The 18,185-nt window shown below is 41.5% G+C and overlaps 1 protein-coding gene and 1 pseudogene across 2 annotated transcripts; both read right to left on the bottom strand.

Annotated features, from left to right (window-relative positions):
• Nucleotides 1-5,693: 5,693 nt before the first annotated feature.
• matk (megakaryocyte-associated tyrosine kinase) lies at nucleotides 5,694-17,621 on the bottom strand (the record flags this gene model as incomplete). The annotated part of the gene is made up of 12 exons (XM_080728481.1): nucleotides 5,694-5,921; nucleotides 6,726-6,812; nucleotides 8,082-8,277; nucleotides 9,617-9,690; nucleotides 13,182-13,266; nucleotides 13,541-13,640; nucleotides 13,729-13,794; nucleotides 14,207-14,300; nucleotides 16,313-16,532; nucleotides 17,070-17,185; nucleotides 17,339-17,452; nucleotides 17,613-17,621. 12 exons carry the CDS (start codon nucleotides 17,619-17,621, stop codon nucleotides 5,694-5,696), a joined length of 1,389 nt encoding a protein of 462 aa, XP_080584607.1.
• LOC308283551 (small ribosomal subunit protein uS7m-like) lies at nucleotides 11,183-11,880 on the bottom strand (annotated as a pseudogene). Its single transcript has one exon. The product of its transcript is annotated as a small ribosomal subunit protein uS7m-like (transcript).
• Nucleotides 17,622-18,185: the final 564 nt, after the last annotated feature.

An 18,185-nucleotide genomic window follows, 5' to 3' on the forward strand; every position in this document is an offset into this window, starting at 1 on the left:
CCCATGTAAACCATACCTGTTTACCATGACCATATGATAAAGCGCTGAATTTGATTTAACCCATTAAATCCTGAGGCCGATCCTACAAATGACTTCTAAATCAATAGTTCTCACACTTTAAAAATATTTATAGATGTTAAAAAATAGCAGATGTACTCAAGGCTCAAGAGCTGATAAACAATCGTACTGATTAATGTTAATTCATACCAAGCGGCGCAGGTTGTATTTGGCACCATCACCCTGGAATTTGTAAATTAAGTATTGTCAATTATTCCCCATAAGATCATTTTGATTACCCAGCATTGTATTTATATTGAATTTGATAATTACTATTCGATTGTGTTCTATTCAAGGTCACTGGTTTTATCGAAGTGGATCTCTAAAGCCTTCTTTAAAAAGAGCAGACAGACTGTGCTTATTAGTGGGGCAGAGCTGGGTCTGATTATCCAGAGAAAAGGTAGGTGGGTTAAAATAAGCCAGGTCAGACACACCTCACCACCTTGGACTTGGAGAAAAGCTGGAGGCAGAGCGCTATTTGTGTATTAGTGTCTGTATTGATCACCAGAAATACCTTTTGGGCGTGCCCAAAAGGTAGATTGCGATCTACCAGTAGATTACAAAGGCTGTGCATATAGACCACATGCCATGCCCCTAAACAAATATATATATGATTGATACATCCACAATACACTACTTTGTTTTCAAGACTGTTGGGCACAAAAGTCAGTAATAGCATTACAAATATAGCTCACAACACGTCGCATCACACCTTGTAGATCGGCTATTTTTAAATAGGCATGGTATAAAACAGGGCTAAAGTGGTTTATGTATGTTTTATAATATTATTTCTGCAAAGTAACTAGTAACTAGGGATGGTCCGATCAGGTTTTTTGGAACCGATCACCGAGCACCGATCACAAAAGTTTGATCACCCGATCCCGATCAATCACCGATCCGATCAAGTTATTATTTATATTTTCTAAATGTTAATGTTTTAACTTTATTTCATTCATTCACTCATGAATTCATTTATATATTTGCCTTATAGTTATTTACCAGCATTACTATGTATTTATTATCATAGCAGTAACTAATTATTCCTTCAGCACTGTGGAAATCAATACCCCAAAATGGCCTCAAGTGGGCATACTGAACGGCTGGTTGATCAGATGCACCGATCCGATCAGATTGGTGAATTTACCTTTTGATCTATACCACCGATTATCGCCGATCATGCTTTGATCGGCCCGATCCGATCCATTGCCGATTGATCGGTAACATCTCTACTAGTAACTGTACAGTACAGTACAGTACAGTTCACTGTACTTTACCTTACTGTATGTACCTTACTGTACTGTACCATACTGTACCTTATACTGTACTCTACTGTACCTTACTGTACTGTACTGTAACTTACTGTACCTTACTGTACCATACAGTACCTTACTGTACTGTACCTTACTGTACAAGTAAATTGTTTAAGTGCTGATCCACACTGTGTGTGTGTTGTGGGATTTCTGTCTAGATCTACGAATTCTATGTGTTCTAGATCTATGCATTCCGTGTTCTAGATCTATGTTTTTGATTCTATGTGTTCTATATCTATGAATTCTATGTGTTCTAGATCTGTTTCTGATTTTGTGTTCTAGATCTATATTTTTACATTCTATGTGTTCTAGATCTGTGTGTGTGTGCGTGTGTGTGTGTGTGTGTGTGTGTGTGTGTGTGTGTGTGTGTGTGTGTGTGTGTGTGTGTGTGTGTGTGTGTGTGTGTGTGTGTGTGTGTGTGTGTGTGTGTGTTGAGTGTGCCTGGCCTGCTCAACAGCGCCCCTCCTTTAATGTGTGTGGCCACTAGAGGTATTGCCAGGCACAAAGCCAGCCAGCCAGTCAGCCACGGACATAGCTGTTTATAGGGAGACGGTTTCACCGCTGCAAAAGGTGTGGGCACCCCTGATCAAGTGTGGGCACCCCTGATCTATGTATTATAGCTTTTAATTCAAAGCAGTTTATCAAATGTAAAAAATGATCTCCTCTCATCTCCAACCCCATTGATCTCCAGTTCACCTGTTGTGACACTGGATTATGACAGCCTTCTCATACTAATTAGGCTACTGTTCATTCTAAGCCAATACAGAGGGTTATGAGAGTTGATTGCTGAAGCCAGATGATTTCATTGGATGTTGGCCAACAGAGAAACATGATCCTATTTTGCCATCAACAACAATATTTTCAACAAACATCATTATCCGTGACACACAGTATGCAGTCTGGTCTTTCTGGCCATGATGCAATAGTACTACTGTATTCCTTTCCACACCAAGCTATTACTACTCTCTCTCTCTCTCTATCTCTGTGTGTGTGTGTGTGTGTGTGTGTGTGTGTGTGTGTGTGTGTGTATGTGTGTGCGTGCGTGCATGCATGTGTGGGTGCGTGCGTGCGTGCGTGTGTGTGTGTGTGTGTGTGTGCCACTTGGCCACCCAGGCCGGCCACTGGTCATCCAGCGGTATTGCAGCTCATGCTACAGGCAAAGTTACATGCATACATACACACACACTGACTCACGCATAGGAGACAATGTTCCACCGCTCAAAAACAACGATGGCCAAAAAGCAAGTACATTGTAACGTGACAATAATCCATGCAAGACACTATTTCCTCCCTAAGGGACTATTTGTTATTTATGAGAGTCACTGGAGGATTTTAAAGTACTTGATTCTAGTCTCAGTTTGAAGATGTGTTCCTTTTTAAGAGACTTAAGCCCGTATCATAGTCGGGTCCGCGGTGGAAGGCTTTACACCGCGGTGTAGTCTTCGAGTCTTTTTGAGTCATGAAACTACAACGTTACATCATTCCTCACAGTGGAGAGCTTTCCACCGTGAGTCCCAACACATCTCTCTGTTTTTACTATCAGACAGACAGGCTCTACACCCCGTTCACTGATTGGTCGACCTGAACCGGTCTAGACAGGGTGAAGGACTTCACCGTGGGCCGTGACTATGATGGCCTGCACTTATTTTCTGACTTGAGGTGGAAAGCTTTCCACCTCAAATTTGCGGTGGACAGGTCTCCACCGTACACTCTGATACGGGCTTTATGCTGCATTCACACTGAGAGAAGCCAAGCTAATGGTTTGCTTGGTAATTCAATGACAAATTCCAAGGTTTTTTTCCAGCTTGGAAATTTTAAAAGATGGTTTGCATAGAGAATACATTGAATTATCAAGCAACCATTAGCTTGGCTTTTCTGTATGTGAATGAGGCATTAGAGTTGAGTGAGAGTGTAGCGATTGTCTTTTGAATGGGTGATGTGTGGTCCGATAGATTCAGATAATTAAAAATAAATAAAATACATTTAGAGATGAACAGAACAAAGAAGCAACTATCATTCAATAAACACAATACATTAAAGTACATCTTTTCAGAGTGTACAGTATACACTAACATAATTGTAACACCTAGCATTGTAGTACAACAGACCTCAAGGACTGTCTATAAAACGAAATTGCTTGATTGATTGTTGATTGGATACTTTATTAACAGTTTGTAAAAAGAAAAAGGCGCGGTGGCACACATTCATACTTACGAATACTAAGAGGATAACCCAAATAAGGTCCTGTGCATTCAATTCATTGAGACATTTAAAGACCAACAATAATATACAGTAATATGCAACATCACTTCTACAAATAGAAAAAAGAAATGTGCATACTTAATGTATATACTCAGACAGACTTACGTATTTTACATATTTACATGGTATTATGGTAATTGTAATGATGTATTGATTGTCTTTTACAGTGAAGTGTCTTAGGTGACTTGAAATGTGATTATTTTAATTAAATATATTATATTATTAAGAACCAAGCTGAATTTAAAGGAATTAATCAATGCCGGATGCATACTGACTATTCTATCAAGTGGAAAAACATAATTGTTGTGTATAGTCTTCTACTGCCATTTTTAATGCCATTTTTTACTGATATCCCGCCATAGGTCTCCATAGACTTACATGTAATGTATAGTGCACAGATCATGCACGCCCATGCACAGATCATGCAGCATGTTTGTGTAGTTTGTTCACAGCTTTCAAACAAAAAAATCCGATTGGAAATCCGTTCAGGCATTCTTGAGATAATAGCCATTATGTTTTACATGTTATGTAAGCAAAGATGGCTGCCCTGTATGAAAGATGGGGTTGTATGGGGGTGGAACATGCAAAATCGCGATTGAAATCATGTTTACTAGATTTAATGGGGTCCAAAAAAATGTAAAAAAAAAAAAAAAAAAAAAACTATTTTTTTTTTCAAACTCGTCATACTCGTCATAAGCAGAGTGGACACATAAATATAACTCGTCAAACTAGTCATAAGCAGTGCATGAGTTAAACAGAGTCAACAAGATGCAATGTTCCAGACATGTAAAAGGACTGTATCGAATAAACAAAAAGAAGATCCATACCCAATCCACAGGCAAATGTAGTCTGTTTCATTATTCCTTATACGAATACGAGCAATAACATTCAAGATTTATACATAATAATCCTACAGCCCAAGGCAAATTTACAACAGGCAACCAGCATATTTGGATAAGCTGAGATTTAATCCAACATCAACATTTCTCTTTGTCTTCCTGCACCTGCACCCTCTCTCTTTCTGACTTCCTTCATCAAAGACAAAATAACCTGTTTCTGGTTATTCAGGTTGATAAATGTCAGTTTGTTGCACTGGTAAAAACATTAATCAAGCAGAATCTTTATTTCCTTTTGGAACAGTCCGAACTCAAAAATTGACTATAGCGCCATTGTGCAAGTGAAGCAGTTATTCCAGTGGTCAAACAGTGTGAGCTGTCTGTGTCTCTCTCACATGCACCACATGCAACTTACTTCCACAGTATAATAATACTGTGGAAGTAACACTTGTATACTGTAGGTCAGGGTTCCCCAATAGGCGGCCCGCAGGCCATTTGCGGCCCGCGGGGGGCTACTATCTGGCCCACGCTACCCCAGTAATAATGGTGGTATAAGAGCAGCAACAACACTAGTATATCGTCGTTGTCGGATGGAAATCTCGTATCTCCAAATGTGTACGTTCTTTCGCAAATCATGCAAGGCCGTTGCACAAAAGTAGTGAAAACAGCAGATCTGTTGTGGCCCTCGGCTTGGTACCCTAGACATTATTCGGCCCTTGGGGAAAACTAATTGGGGAACCATGCTGTAAGTGTTCTACCAGCAACCTTTTCCTGCTGGAAAGATACTCCAATTGGAGTAGGCGTCTCCACAGTTAAGGACCATCAAGAAGTCCCTTTACATTTAATAGTCCAATGACCACTGCTTCCAAACAGACTCAGGAATGGACAGGAAGTTACCAGTCCAAACAGGACCAGTGAAAGTCCCTTTCACTTTCACTGGTCAATGAAGGGAATTTAATGTTCAAAACTTATCCTTGACATTGTTCAATCTGCCAGCAACTGAGAGAGTTGAAGATGCATGTCTTCTGTGATCCAGAACTTGCACGTATCCAATTCATATGACAGAGCATATTTCAATTTAAGAATGTGCTTATACCGAGTCACAATATCAAGTGGTGTGAACCACATAATACCAGAGCAGCTGATGCGCACGGTTTCCTGGTTCATGCGTCCAAAGATGGACTCTCGAGTCTCGACACCACTTCATATCCGCCATTTAGTCCCAATTTCAACATCCAGGTCCGACCCTGGTCCCGTCCCCACAAGCAGGCCCAGGATATGGGCTGAGTTTACCCAGATCGCTGTCAAATTTCACCCTCAACTTGTGGAAGGAGGGCCTTCTGCGTGGCTCAGCCTCCCAGCAGTCTCTCATGAGTGTGTAAACCCCAGGAGGACAGTCCTCAGGAGCCTCCATACGATAGCCCTCCTCCACTCTCTCCTTGACCTCCTTCAAAGACTGGGGTACAAGGATGGATGGAAATATATATGTGCAAAACATACACAAATATGCATACTGTATATTGGTATAGAGTCTAGACAGAGTACACTGCACATAAATATGACCAAACATCTACATCTATATCTATACACTGTCCATCTGAACACATTACACAAACACTGTTACATACAGTAGCAAGATCATGCCAATTTGGCTAAATCTACTTTCCTGTTGGTGTGTGAGTGACAGTTAGGGAAGTTCAGAGAGTTCAATAAACTACACAAGAAAGCTTTTATGCCATGCTCACTTAAGTTGCACTTAAGTGAGCAGTGAGCACGCTAAATCTCTATCGTTAGTTCCAATCATCTAATTTAAAATCTCAAGGAAAAGTTAAATACATCTTCCTTCCCGTCTGTTATAATTAATTGGAAAAACAAGCAGTGCTAATGTTAAGGGTTGAGGGTGTTAACAGTAACCACACCAATGTGTTGAACTCCTTGTGCTTCTCTAAGTTCCAGTGTGTTTGGGGTTTATAGAATGTGGACAGGATGTTGACCAACCAAACTAAAGAAATTTAAATGTGATTTTTAAAATACAAGTATAGCAATGCATAAGCACGCACACACGCACCAGTACACACACTCGCGCACACACTAGCGCGCACACACACACACACACACACACACACACACACACACACACACACACACACACACACACACACACACACACACACACACACACACACACACACACACACACACACACACACACACACACTTACATACCAAATAACAAAACTACTAAAGTAGTGGTACTTACCATTTTGGGGTAGGGTTGTCGACCATAAGAAAATATCTCCCAGAGGAGAACGCCATAGCTCCAGACATCTGACCTTGTTGAGAACATCTACATGACAACAACAAAAACAACACTATTTAGATTGACATCATTGGGTACATACAGTAAATACATGTTTATCTGTCTGACTTGCAATACAAATACAAAAGGGGCCCTACATTTCAGTAAATACATATTAATAACTCATGTAGTAACTCTGAGGACCCCCTAGGCGTCCCGGACCCCCTGTTGAAGACCCCTGCTGTACATAGATAGGCGTTAAACAGGATAACTGTGTGCTAACAGCATGCTCAACGTCTCCCGTTCAGTCCTGACTCAATTCTACAGAGCCACCACCGAGAGTATTCTCTCCTCGTCCATCTCTGTGTGGTTTGGCTCTGTCTCTGCCCTTGCAAAAAACAGACTGCAAAGGATTGTTCGCACAGTGGAGAAGCTGACGGGACAGAAGCAGCTGTCTGTTAGTGAGCTGTACGATGCCAGGGTCAGGAAGCGGGCAGGGAGGATCTTCTCTGAACCCTCTCACCCTGGTAATGTTCTCTTCAAGAAGCTCCCCTCAGGAAGACGCTTCCGTGCCACTCGTCACCTGAATGTTTTTTTCCTGAGGGCCGTGTCCCTCCTCAATAAGGACCTCTCCACCACCCCCCGTTGTTCTTGTTAGCTAGTTTGTACTCTACTGTTTTTGGAGCTGTGTGGAACACAAGCTCCCTATACGTGGCCGTGTGTGTAGGTATGTGGGTATGTGGGTGGGTGGGTCTGTGGGTCTGTATGTAGCCTGTATGTAGTAACCCTGGGTGACCAGAGAGGTGCTGTTGAGTCTAGCCTGCCCTGAGCATCAACTGCAATACACACACACACACACACACACACACACACACACACACACACACACACACACACACACACACACACACACACACACACACAGCTCCACTTCGAACAGAGGTTCGATTTTTTAAGACTCTAATGATGCTTCACGTATATTATAGTTTTTATTTTTTATTATATCATGTCTTGAGTGTATTGTCTTAGATGTGTGTTTTTATCTGTGCTGTAACACCACAACAAATTCCTGTGTGTCCTTGTGACGCATTTGGCAATAAAGTGTTTCTGATTCTGATGCACACACGTCTCCCAGTCTTACAGTTCTGTGTTGGCAAATTACTTTTTAGAACAATGGCCACTTAGTCCACTCACTTTTTGCATCAACTCATCTTCATTCAACAACTTTGTGATACATTATGTATCTATAAAGGAACAACCGTGTGTACAAATAAAACATAATAATGTTAATTTAACTCTGACAGTGTAAGAATTCACCTCTTTCTTCAGGGCCTCAGGGGCAGTCCATTTCACTGGTAGCTTGGCATCATCCAAGGCCTTGCAGTCTGCTCTTGTCAGGCCAAAGTCACTGACCTTGGCCACAACCTCATCAGAGACCAAGATGTTACGAGCTGCCAAGTCTCTATGGACCAGTTTCTTAGACTCCAGGTACTCCATTCCCTCGCACGCATCCCTGTACACGACATAAACATACAGACAAGAAATATTTGTATTTGATGAATCCATTAAAGTGTGGCCGGGTCGCGACAGTGTGAGTCGGATGACGAACAATGTGGGTGTGGCTCTGACAGGAGCATGCATTTCAACATGGCTGTGACAAACACTTCCTCGAGAGAGGCTGCAGCAAACACTTCCCTGAGGGAGATACGCACTCCGGGAGAGAGTGGTTATGCGGGGTTGACAAAGTACCCTGGTTGCCCTGACAGTGAAGGGGGGAGACGGCGTGTGAGTGCAGCGCGGTGCAAACGGTGCAAAGCACAGTGTGCACCGGGGTCCATGTGTGGCGTTTCGCACGCCGTGTGTTACAGTCATTCAATGAAATTGCACAGTACATGAAGTGGGGAGCTACATTGTGGTCCAAGTTTGAGTCCGTCCGCAGTTTGTGTCTCGGGGATGTTCATTACTGTGGTCACTGCTTTAGTCTGTTTACTGAATTAAGAACAGGGGTTTAGTTTGGTTAGGATAAGAGTGTTTAATGCAATGTCCCATTTGTTTTGCATTTTATTGTTCGATGTGTGATATTGATTTGTAAAGAAGGCACTGTTTACTGAACTGTATCTGACATGATGGTACTCTTATTATTGAAATGCAACATTGATCCTATATTTTTATATATTGAATACCTTAATAAAGATGTATATATTTTAATAATATTTTTTTGTGCCGCTTGTTATGTGCCCTTTCCCTCTTGTCACAAAAGTATTTAACCAAGGTAACTCCCTCACATTACAATTTATCCTTTTCAAGTGGAATAATTTTCAGCAATGCCCTGCTTCAGTGGCCCAGTACAACCACAGTCCCACATTAGTATAGTATTCAGAGCTTTAGTGCATTGTTCCACAGTACTTCAATGGTGTGTGTTAAAGACATGTATGCACATATTTAAATAATGTAAGGTCATGATATGAAGAATTTTATTTTCAGGGATTCTCGATAGATCACTTTTATTATTAAATAATATTTGAAACATTACTGCGTCACTTCTATGCACTTTCCACAATGTTGTTGTATTTCGGGTTCCTTCCTGCTTTTCAATAAGCCTACTAAATCTACAATATGAAGAAGTGAAGAAAGCCCTTAGTGACCATAGAGGGGAGTAAAGAGTCCAAACTAACAATTGGTCTCTGGTCTCTAGCGTGCATGCACACCGTACTGTAACGTTACGGTGCCGTACCTGTGTGTGCACGTGAAAAATTAGTGGCCCGTGCAGCGACCACACACAAACTTTCTGTTATTTATAAATAATAACACAAAAAACTTGAAACCTGCTGTAGATATTTGAGGAAACTCACAGTGCAAAGCGGAGCAGCTGAGCAGAACTGATAACTGAACGGCCTCTGGTCCTGAGAAAATTAACCAGGTTGCCCTGTACAACAGACCAAACACGCACACGCACACGCACACGCACACGCACACACACACGCACACACACACACACACACACACAACATTTTAGTTTAGATTTAGTTTGTACACGGAATCATACCAGAGTTACAGTATAAGACTATATAGTATAAGAGAATTATGATGAAACTTTTCTTCAAGGCAAAGGTACTGGTTGTTTCTTCTTCTTCTTTTGTGTATCATCGTTTCAAAACATCACAAGAAAATTTGATTGTATGTTATCATATTTACACTGCTTACATATTAATGACATTGATCATGTTTGAAGATTTTTCTTTTATTAGTGTGATTGCCCCTGTTGTACTTGTCTGACTTTATTTTCATCCACTTTCTTTTGCAGCGCTACTCCTCCCAGTTTTGGTGGAACACACTCGGGCCAATGTCAAATCAACCGGATTCATCAGTGGGATGTTCTTTCTAAGACAGCTGAGGAAACTCAACGTCTCCCGTTCAGTCCGGACTCAATTCTACAGAGCCACCACCGAGAGTATTCTCTCCTCGTCCATCTCTGTGTGGTTTGGCTCTGTCTCTGCCCTTGCAAAAAACAGACTGCAAAGGATTGTTCGCACAGCGGAGAAGCTGACGGGACAGAAGCAGCTGTCTGTTAGTGAGCTGTACGATGCCAGGGTCAGGAAGCGGGCAGGGAGGATCTTCTCTGAACCTTCTCACCCTGGTAATGTTCTCTTCAAGAAGCTCCCCTCAGGAAGACGCTTCCGTGCCACTCGTCACCTGAATAGTTTTTTCCTGAGGGCCGTGTCCCTCCTCAATAAGGACCTCTCCACCACCCCCCGTTGTTCTTGTTAGCTAGTTTGTACTCTACTGTTTTTAAAGACTCTAATGATGCTTCATGTATATTATAGTTTTTAGTTTTTATTATATGATGTCTTGAGAGTATTGTCTTAGATGTGTTCTGTCTGTGTGTTTTTATCTGTGCTGTAACACCACAACAAATTCCTGTGTGTCCTTGTGACGCATTTGGCAATAAAGTGTTTCTGATTCTGATACGCAGGGGTGCATTTTTATAAGAGATACGTTATATATATACAAAAGGGACAATTTACAATTTAAGCATTTAGCAGACGCTCTTAATCCAGATTGATTCACAATAAGCACATCAGTACATCAACATCAATACATCAACTGGAAAGAAATTGTAGGCTAATCTAAGAAAACAGGTAGACCAAACACCTATTCAGTAATAACTTCATAAAAAATAAAACACATTCAAATGCTATCTAAATTACATGCATATAATCAGTGAGACATAGATATGTCATAGATGACTGATGTCACAGGCTGGTCACTTGAAGTTTGTCATCCACATTGGAGCCATGGCGTTGCCATAATTCTGTTTTCCCCCCATCTTTTTTTCTCTCCTCACTTTGTGTCTTTGGTACATCCATCCATCCATCCATCTTCAACCACTTTGGTACTTGAAGCAGAACTACAGTATACTACCACCATCGATAGTGTGCGTACGCTCTGTTGGCCTCGGCCATCTTGTGCAGCTCGTGTTTCTTCTTGATCACGTTCCCATCCTTGTTGAAGGCCATCAGCAGCTCCTGGGACAGTTTCTCGTACATGGGCGTGTGTCTGTGCTTGTTCTTCCTGCACTCCGTGATCATCCAGTTCATGCCCAGGAAACGACGTCTGTTGTCCGTCAGAGGGATGGGCACCTGATAGTTCTTGCCTCCTTTCTGGATGGTGGCCAGACCGATGACAGGCTTACAGTTGTCCAGGGCCTGGTGGAAGATGGTGCACGGATTACACTCAATGTCTTCCTTCTTGGCCTCGGGAGACTTGTGTTTCTTCTCCACCTGTTTCCTCTTGATGTTCTCCAACGTCTGATTCATGATGTCTCTGGAAAGAGCCTTGTTTCCACCTTTCATCATCATGTTCATCACCTTTCATCATCACTTAAGACTGGGTCGTTGAACGGGGAGCTGGACTGTGAGTTGCTGGCTGCCTTTATGGGTCTGACAGCTTTCAGTTCCCGCTTTTCCTTCTCCTCGGCACTGAGCTCTGTGTCTGGAACGCTGTACAGCTCCTTATGCACCTCTGGGTCCAGGTAGTATGGATTATACCTGCTCCACCTCACCACCAGCACCCTCGGAGTCCAGGCTTTTAACAAAGCCTTGATGGAGGCCGCCATCTTGGAAATAATGCCTGTCAAATGTGCTTGTCAGCCCAGGCTGACAGGCATCTAATAAGATATTATGATGTCACGTGAAACTTGACCAATCATAGAGAATGGCCCATTTGCATTTATAGTCTGATTGGCTGAAATGCTCACCAATCCACCAATCCTCAAGATTTTTGGACATATGCCCGTTTATGCCCATCTGATTGGCTACGGGCTTAGGATGCCCCTCTCGTGGCCCTTATATATGCCTCAATGTTATGACGTCACCCTTTGCCCCTCTCTGATTGACTAGGGGCCCATGGCATAAACAGAGATACACAGACACACACACTCACACACACACATACATACATAGATTTGACCAATTTATGTGCCAGCAGAGCGTGCCTTGTAATTTATATCAGGCCGCACTTGTTGATGGTGACGTCACCAAGAATGCTCGTCCCTCATTGGCTGTTGATGGTGATGATGGTGACGTCATTACCCCGTTGGTGATGACGTCACTCTGTGTTATTTCAAGGGTTTTCCCATTGGATGACGTCGCCCTGTTTTTTCAAGGGTTTTCCTATTGGATGACGTAAACACACAGACAGACAAACAGACAGACATAGATCTATACTATAATTTTGCGAATGTCTGAGTGAGTGTCTGTCTGAAACAGCGTTTCTCCTCAGTGGCTGGAGCAATTGATCTGAAATCGCATCACCATTAGCATATGAACACACCTAACATAACTGTGAAGCCCGTTTGTCACTTTCACAAATCATATACTGTATATTAGCATTTTTATGGTGTATCTACTATCTATTCTGCATCTAGCATGAGGCACATCTATTCTGCATCTAGCATGAGGCAACATGTTTAACCAGCTCTCTCTCTGTGTGTGTGTGTGTGTGTGTGTGTGTGTGTGTGTGTGTGTGTGTGTGTGTGTGTGTGTGTGTGTGTGTGTGTGTGTGCAGGCAGGCGGGTGTGTGCGCAGGCGGGTGGGCGGGCGGGCGGGCGGGCTGGGGGGGGGGGGGGGTAGCCATTAAACCCCCCCATATCCCATAACCCACACACTGCACATCATTTTAGAGCTCATATCTTTGAACGGGTAAGGGCTAGTTTGCCTAATTTATAGATAGATGGCATCCTATACTGTGTTTAGTTTCGATGTAAAGTAACCCATTGACTTGAATGGGAAAATGCAACAACGGCAACCACACTCGCAATTTCCCAGAATTGCATCTTTCTAGTTTTAAATGTAATGCTTGCCACACCAGTATAGAAACACCATACTGATCTGATGATACAGTACACATCCACAGTACCTTGGCCATAAGCTCTGTGACAATATGTAAACCATTGTGAAGGATAACCCCCAACAGACGCACTAGGTTCTTGTGCTGGAGCTTGCTGGAGGAAGGGAATCCACATGCAAAACAGAAAAACAATGAGAGAATTAACAAGAGTATTGGGATACCAAAAAGAGACACAGAGGGGGAAAAATCAATCTGAACAAAAGGAAAATTTGGCAAATCTATATACTATTGGTGATTGATAGGCATATTGGTGTACAATCGGAGGAACTGAGTTGTGGGCATCACTTCTTGAGTGGCTTCCAGTGGGTCCCCACTCCCCAGCTAGGAACCAGTAAGGGTCTGTGTATTGCATCTCCTCTCAAACTCACGTCATGACTGTGGTCTCCTGTAGGAAGGTATGAGCTGTGACATCACATTTGATGTTCTTTACTGCCACCTTCTGGCCCATATACTCTCCTTCATAAACCACTAAAGGAACAAGAATAGAATACATAATGAACCATGTATTTCACAGTGGGAATACAGCTGTGCCGAATGTGTAATAGAAAAGACTCACTGCCAAATTCACCCTCTCCGATGCTCGCTCCCAGCGTGAGCCTCCCAATGTCAAGCAGCCATCCCACTACAGTCAGTGATACAAGAACAAAATAGAAACACCATGGTTATCTGTAGCATGTAGAACTCTATTAGCTTTTTGGACTGGACATAGACAGGAGAATAGAAACATGAGCAACAGTAATAAGACAGTAAAGCATGTGCTAGTATTTAAGTCATTGGAATTATGAGTAAGATGATGTGCAGTCTGATGACCCATCACTATACTATTACAAGTTACCTATTAGTAATGTACATTGATTTGTGTTTAAAAGTTATTTTATGTTTTTAATTATTTCTGTATTACAGTTATAACATATACTGCACATAATGCAAAACAAGCCCTCTCTTTACTCTAAAAAACACCCTGTGACCTTTTGTTTTTATTCTTTACTTATTTCAACACAATGCATTGTTGTACATCTTAAGACATAGCTTACTTTTAGACAGCTCCAATTCAGCTGACTTGGTTCCTTGCTTTTCTTTGGGTTTCAGAAGTCTAGTGGCAATAGAACCATTACACCTGGAATAGAACTGCAAGAAGTGATATGATACAGTAAATACACATTCACAGACCATGGTGGTAAACCAGACATTTATAGAGTGGGGAATACCCTCAATCTGTGCAGAACAAAACGCTCAGGCACTGACACAGCTCGAGCCTCCACTCACAGTGAGCAGAATGCACACAGTGATCAGCACAGTGCTTTTGAAGAGGAAGAGGACTGTGTGAGACGATGAGACCAAACCACATGATTCTTCAGAAAGAAAAATCACACCCGTGTGAAGTGGAGCTGTGTGTGTGTGTGTGTGTGTGTGTGTGTGTGTGTGTGTGTGTGGATCATGTGTACCGATTTTTGTGACATTTGAAGAAAATATGTAGGAAAAGGAGCAAAAAGTGTGTTTTGGAGAAAAATCAAGATGGCGGAAAATCTATCATGGCGCAAATGGGCGTGGCCTATATGGGGAGATGCGTCATGACCCAAGGAATCCAGGGAAAAAATATTTTTAATTTTCCGACCTACGGTTCAAGAGTTACAGGCCAAAACGTAAAGTGGGGTGTTATGGCGCCACCATGCGGCCAAATGACACAATTATTTTTTATTTAATCCTTGAAATCATTATGAACCTCCTCTCCAAGTCTTGAAACTCTAGCCCCTATGGTTTGCGAGAGACAAATAATTGAATGTGAGTTTTTGCGATTCCCATTATAAGTCAATGGGGAAAATTAATTCACTAATAAATTAATATCAATTAAACTATTGAACCTTTCTCTTAGCAAGTTACTAGCCCACGATTCCCGAGTAAGCCGGTCGATTTGACATATGGCGCGAGTGTGTGGTGGCAAAACTGTGGGACTAGTAGCGTGCCGAAGTTTAGGAAGTTCAGGCTACATACAGACACACACACAGACCCACACGGCCACGTATAGGGAGCCTGTGCTTCACACAGCTCCAAAAACAACAACCCAGAAGTGAGAATCTACAATTTGAGTAACAATTCTTCTTCTTCTTGAAAACATTGGGTTATTTTTCACCTCTTCAGTAGTCATATACTTGAGATATGACAGGCACACATCACTATAGGCATAAGTGTACTTAATAAGATTGAGGAATCATGTGGGTTGATCTTATAACTGACTTCCACTTGTACAGTATGTGACTGTCTCACATGGCTTTCTTCCTCTTAAAAACCAGGTGCAGATTACTGTGTGCCTGTCATACCTCAAGAAGTAAGCCTAACCAATGTAGTAATGAGATTTCGGAATTATGGGCAGTCCCCCTGCCCTCAACCGAAAAGCATGACAGAAGCTCATGCAGACATTTCAGTGCATCACTGGTTGTGAATTTCCTTCCCCTTGTGGCTTGGCAGCCACAAGGCCTTTGGCAATAGTTTGTGAAATAGGTACTTCTCCTTACAATAGGGTTATTATACAGTAGAATGTTGAGGAACCAAAACCAATTAATTTTAATCTGCACTCATATATCATTGTCCAAAACTGTAACTTTTCAGGATTCAAATGAAAAAATAATACAGTTGCTTTTGCCTTTGATATTCACGTTAGGTCATATGACATAATCGCAAGTATTTGAAATAATTGTTAAGCAGAAATACGTAAGCTTTTAGATCACTTATTACTGCAATTCTTTTGATTATGAAGTAATTATAATTCACATGGAACATTCTCCCATGGTTTCCTCTTGGGAGTTTTTAGTCAGCCACAGTGAGTCAGGACTGAATGCATCGCTGTTCCTCACAGATAAGCCAAGACTGTTTCTGTCACTTCAATCGTCACAGCACTTCACAGTAGCAATAGACTCAACAGTCCCACAGACACGCACAGTTGTAAAATAAAGATAAACAATAAAGTGACTGCTGTTTGTGAGTCTTCCCTTAATTCTTATTTACTGTGTGACATCATGATAATCCTACAAGTGAAGGCTACTGTACATACTGTAGCAGAAATGGTCAGGACAAGAACTTGAATGGATGGAGTGCTTTCACTGAATGTACCATGTGTAAAAACCCAGGACGCAAACTCTCACCTCTATCATGTCGATAAGATTGTAGAAAAACTGTTTGTTGTCGATGGTCAGCTTGTTGTCCCGATACATCACCCGGTAATGGATAACCTCTCCAGAAACAGCGACACACAGAACATAGTCACCTGGGTGACGGATAGATTCACGCACGAGAAACAGGCCGTCTTCCACTGGCTGCAACTTACACACTGCCTCTGGGCCAGAGATCTTCCCATGGAACCAGCTATCAAAGAAAAGACACAACGTCATACATCTTTCACTGCCTGGAGCTACCCGCTGTTGTTGTACATGGAAATAAAACACCTTAAACCTTGAAATACAATATAGAGGGACACCACAGAATGGGCAATGGAATGAAGGAATCAGAATGAATAGTCTTCTGTTAGAAAATGAAGACCACTGGAAGAATAGCCGTTACTTCAGTACCAGTTGTTGATTAACAAAAAACGCACAATTCATCACCAGTTAGAGACAACAAATAACAGTTTGTAAAATGATCAAGAGGCAACCAAAAAAAGAACATAAAAACTGTAAATATTAATCTGTACAATTCCATATCAGTGTGAAAAGCAAGCTAAATGTAAATGTATTTATTTTATATGTGGCGAAAACCTTCTAAATAAGAGGTGTGTTAACGTACACATTTGTAACACATTTACACTCTGTTATGTGTTATTATATTAACGCTGATGATTTCACAGTGCTTCAATAAATGAGCTGAAATGCATTAAATAAGTGAAATGCATGCAACATGACATACGGCATGAGGCTGAGACTGGGGTCAATGCGTATGGCCTCTCTCTCTCGCACATTAGCAGAGGTTATGAGTCCTTCCTCTCCTGTGGTGTTGTGTCTTGCCTTGTAACAATCCTTCCCCTAGAACACAGAAACAAATTAACATGTGCATGTTATGGCGGTAATAGTTGTGCAGTAGTTTATTTAACGCACAAATATGAAGGAATGTATTTTCTTTTTCATTCACGAATACAGAAGCTTCTTCAATGCATGAAGCTGAAGGAAGGTAACTACCACTGCTGTCTCTAGAATAGTGAAGATGTCTCCTTTTCTGTAAGACAGTTCCCCAGATTTCAGCCTCTTGTGGTCTCTCTTAGCCACACACTGTGTACCAGAACACCAGCTATTCTAGAGAAGTGCAGGAGAAAACAGTCACAGTTATATTTAGATTTCTAAGTATCAGCTACTCTAGACATTTAACACATGGGTGGACATCATTTTACAAAAGATTGGCTACTGTAAGTCCATTCCATAACTCCTGTAATCCATCCACATTCCACATACGTACCATTGGCATTTTCAGGAGAGGCCTGCTGCAGAATATCACAGCTGACTGATGGTTAAGGTATACCTGGAAAGATATCTTCAATGAGCAACATGTAGATTACAAAATAAATACAATTTGATTAAAAGCTTAAATAAGTGGTGGCAAGAAATGTCTACATGCATGGGTATTCAAAATAAATGCTTTTGAATATAAATGAAAATAATAAAATAATTAAAAAGTATCCAGTATATTTTGCATTGAACAAGAGTGAGCATGCATTGTGGTAGAAGCCTACATTCACACCAAAATCAATTTATTTCCATTTTGTCGGTTCCCAAAAAGAAAATCAATTTGATGGAATTTGGACGATTTAATAGGCCTACATTGTTTCTTGTTATGTGGGTTATTAAGAGTCTATATTGTCTAATGATCATCCCGAGGTGATAGAAAATATTTCTAAATAAGGAGAAAAAAGGACCATCAAAACCAGGATATATTTAATTTTGATGTGTTGTAGCCTATAAACTTAAATGGCACACTGACGATCAAGAAAAGTAGGCTACGGGTAACTTACTGTACATGTGTGCGAAGCTA

The sequence above is a fragment of the Nannobrachium achirus genome, assembly GCF_963921795.1.
Source record: "Nannobrachium achirus genome assembly, chromosome: 1".
NCBI classification, from domain to species: domain Eukaryota; kingdom Metazoa; phylum Chordata; class Actinopteri; order Myctophiformes; family Myctophidae; genus Nannobrachium; species Nannobrachium achirus.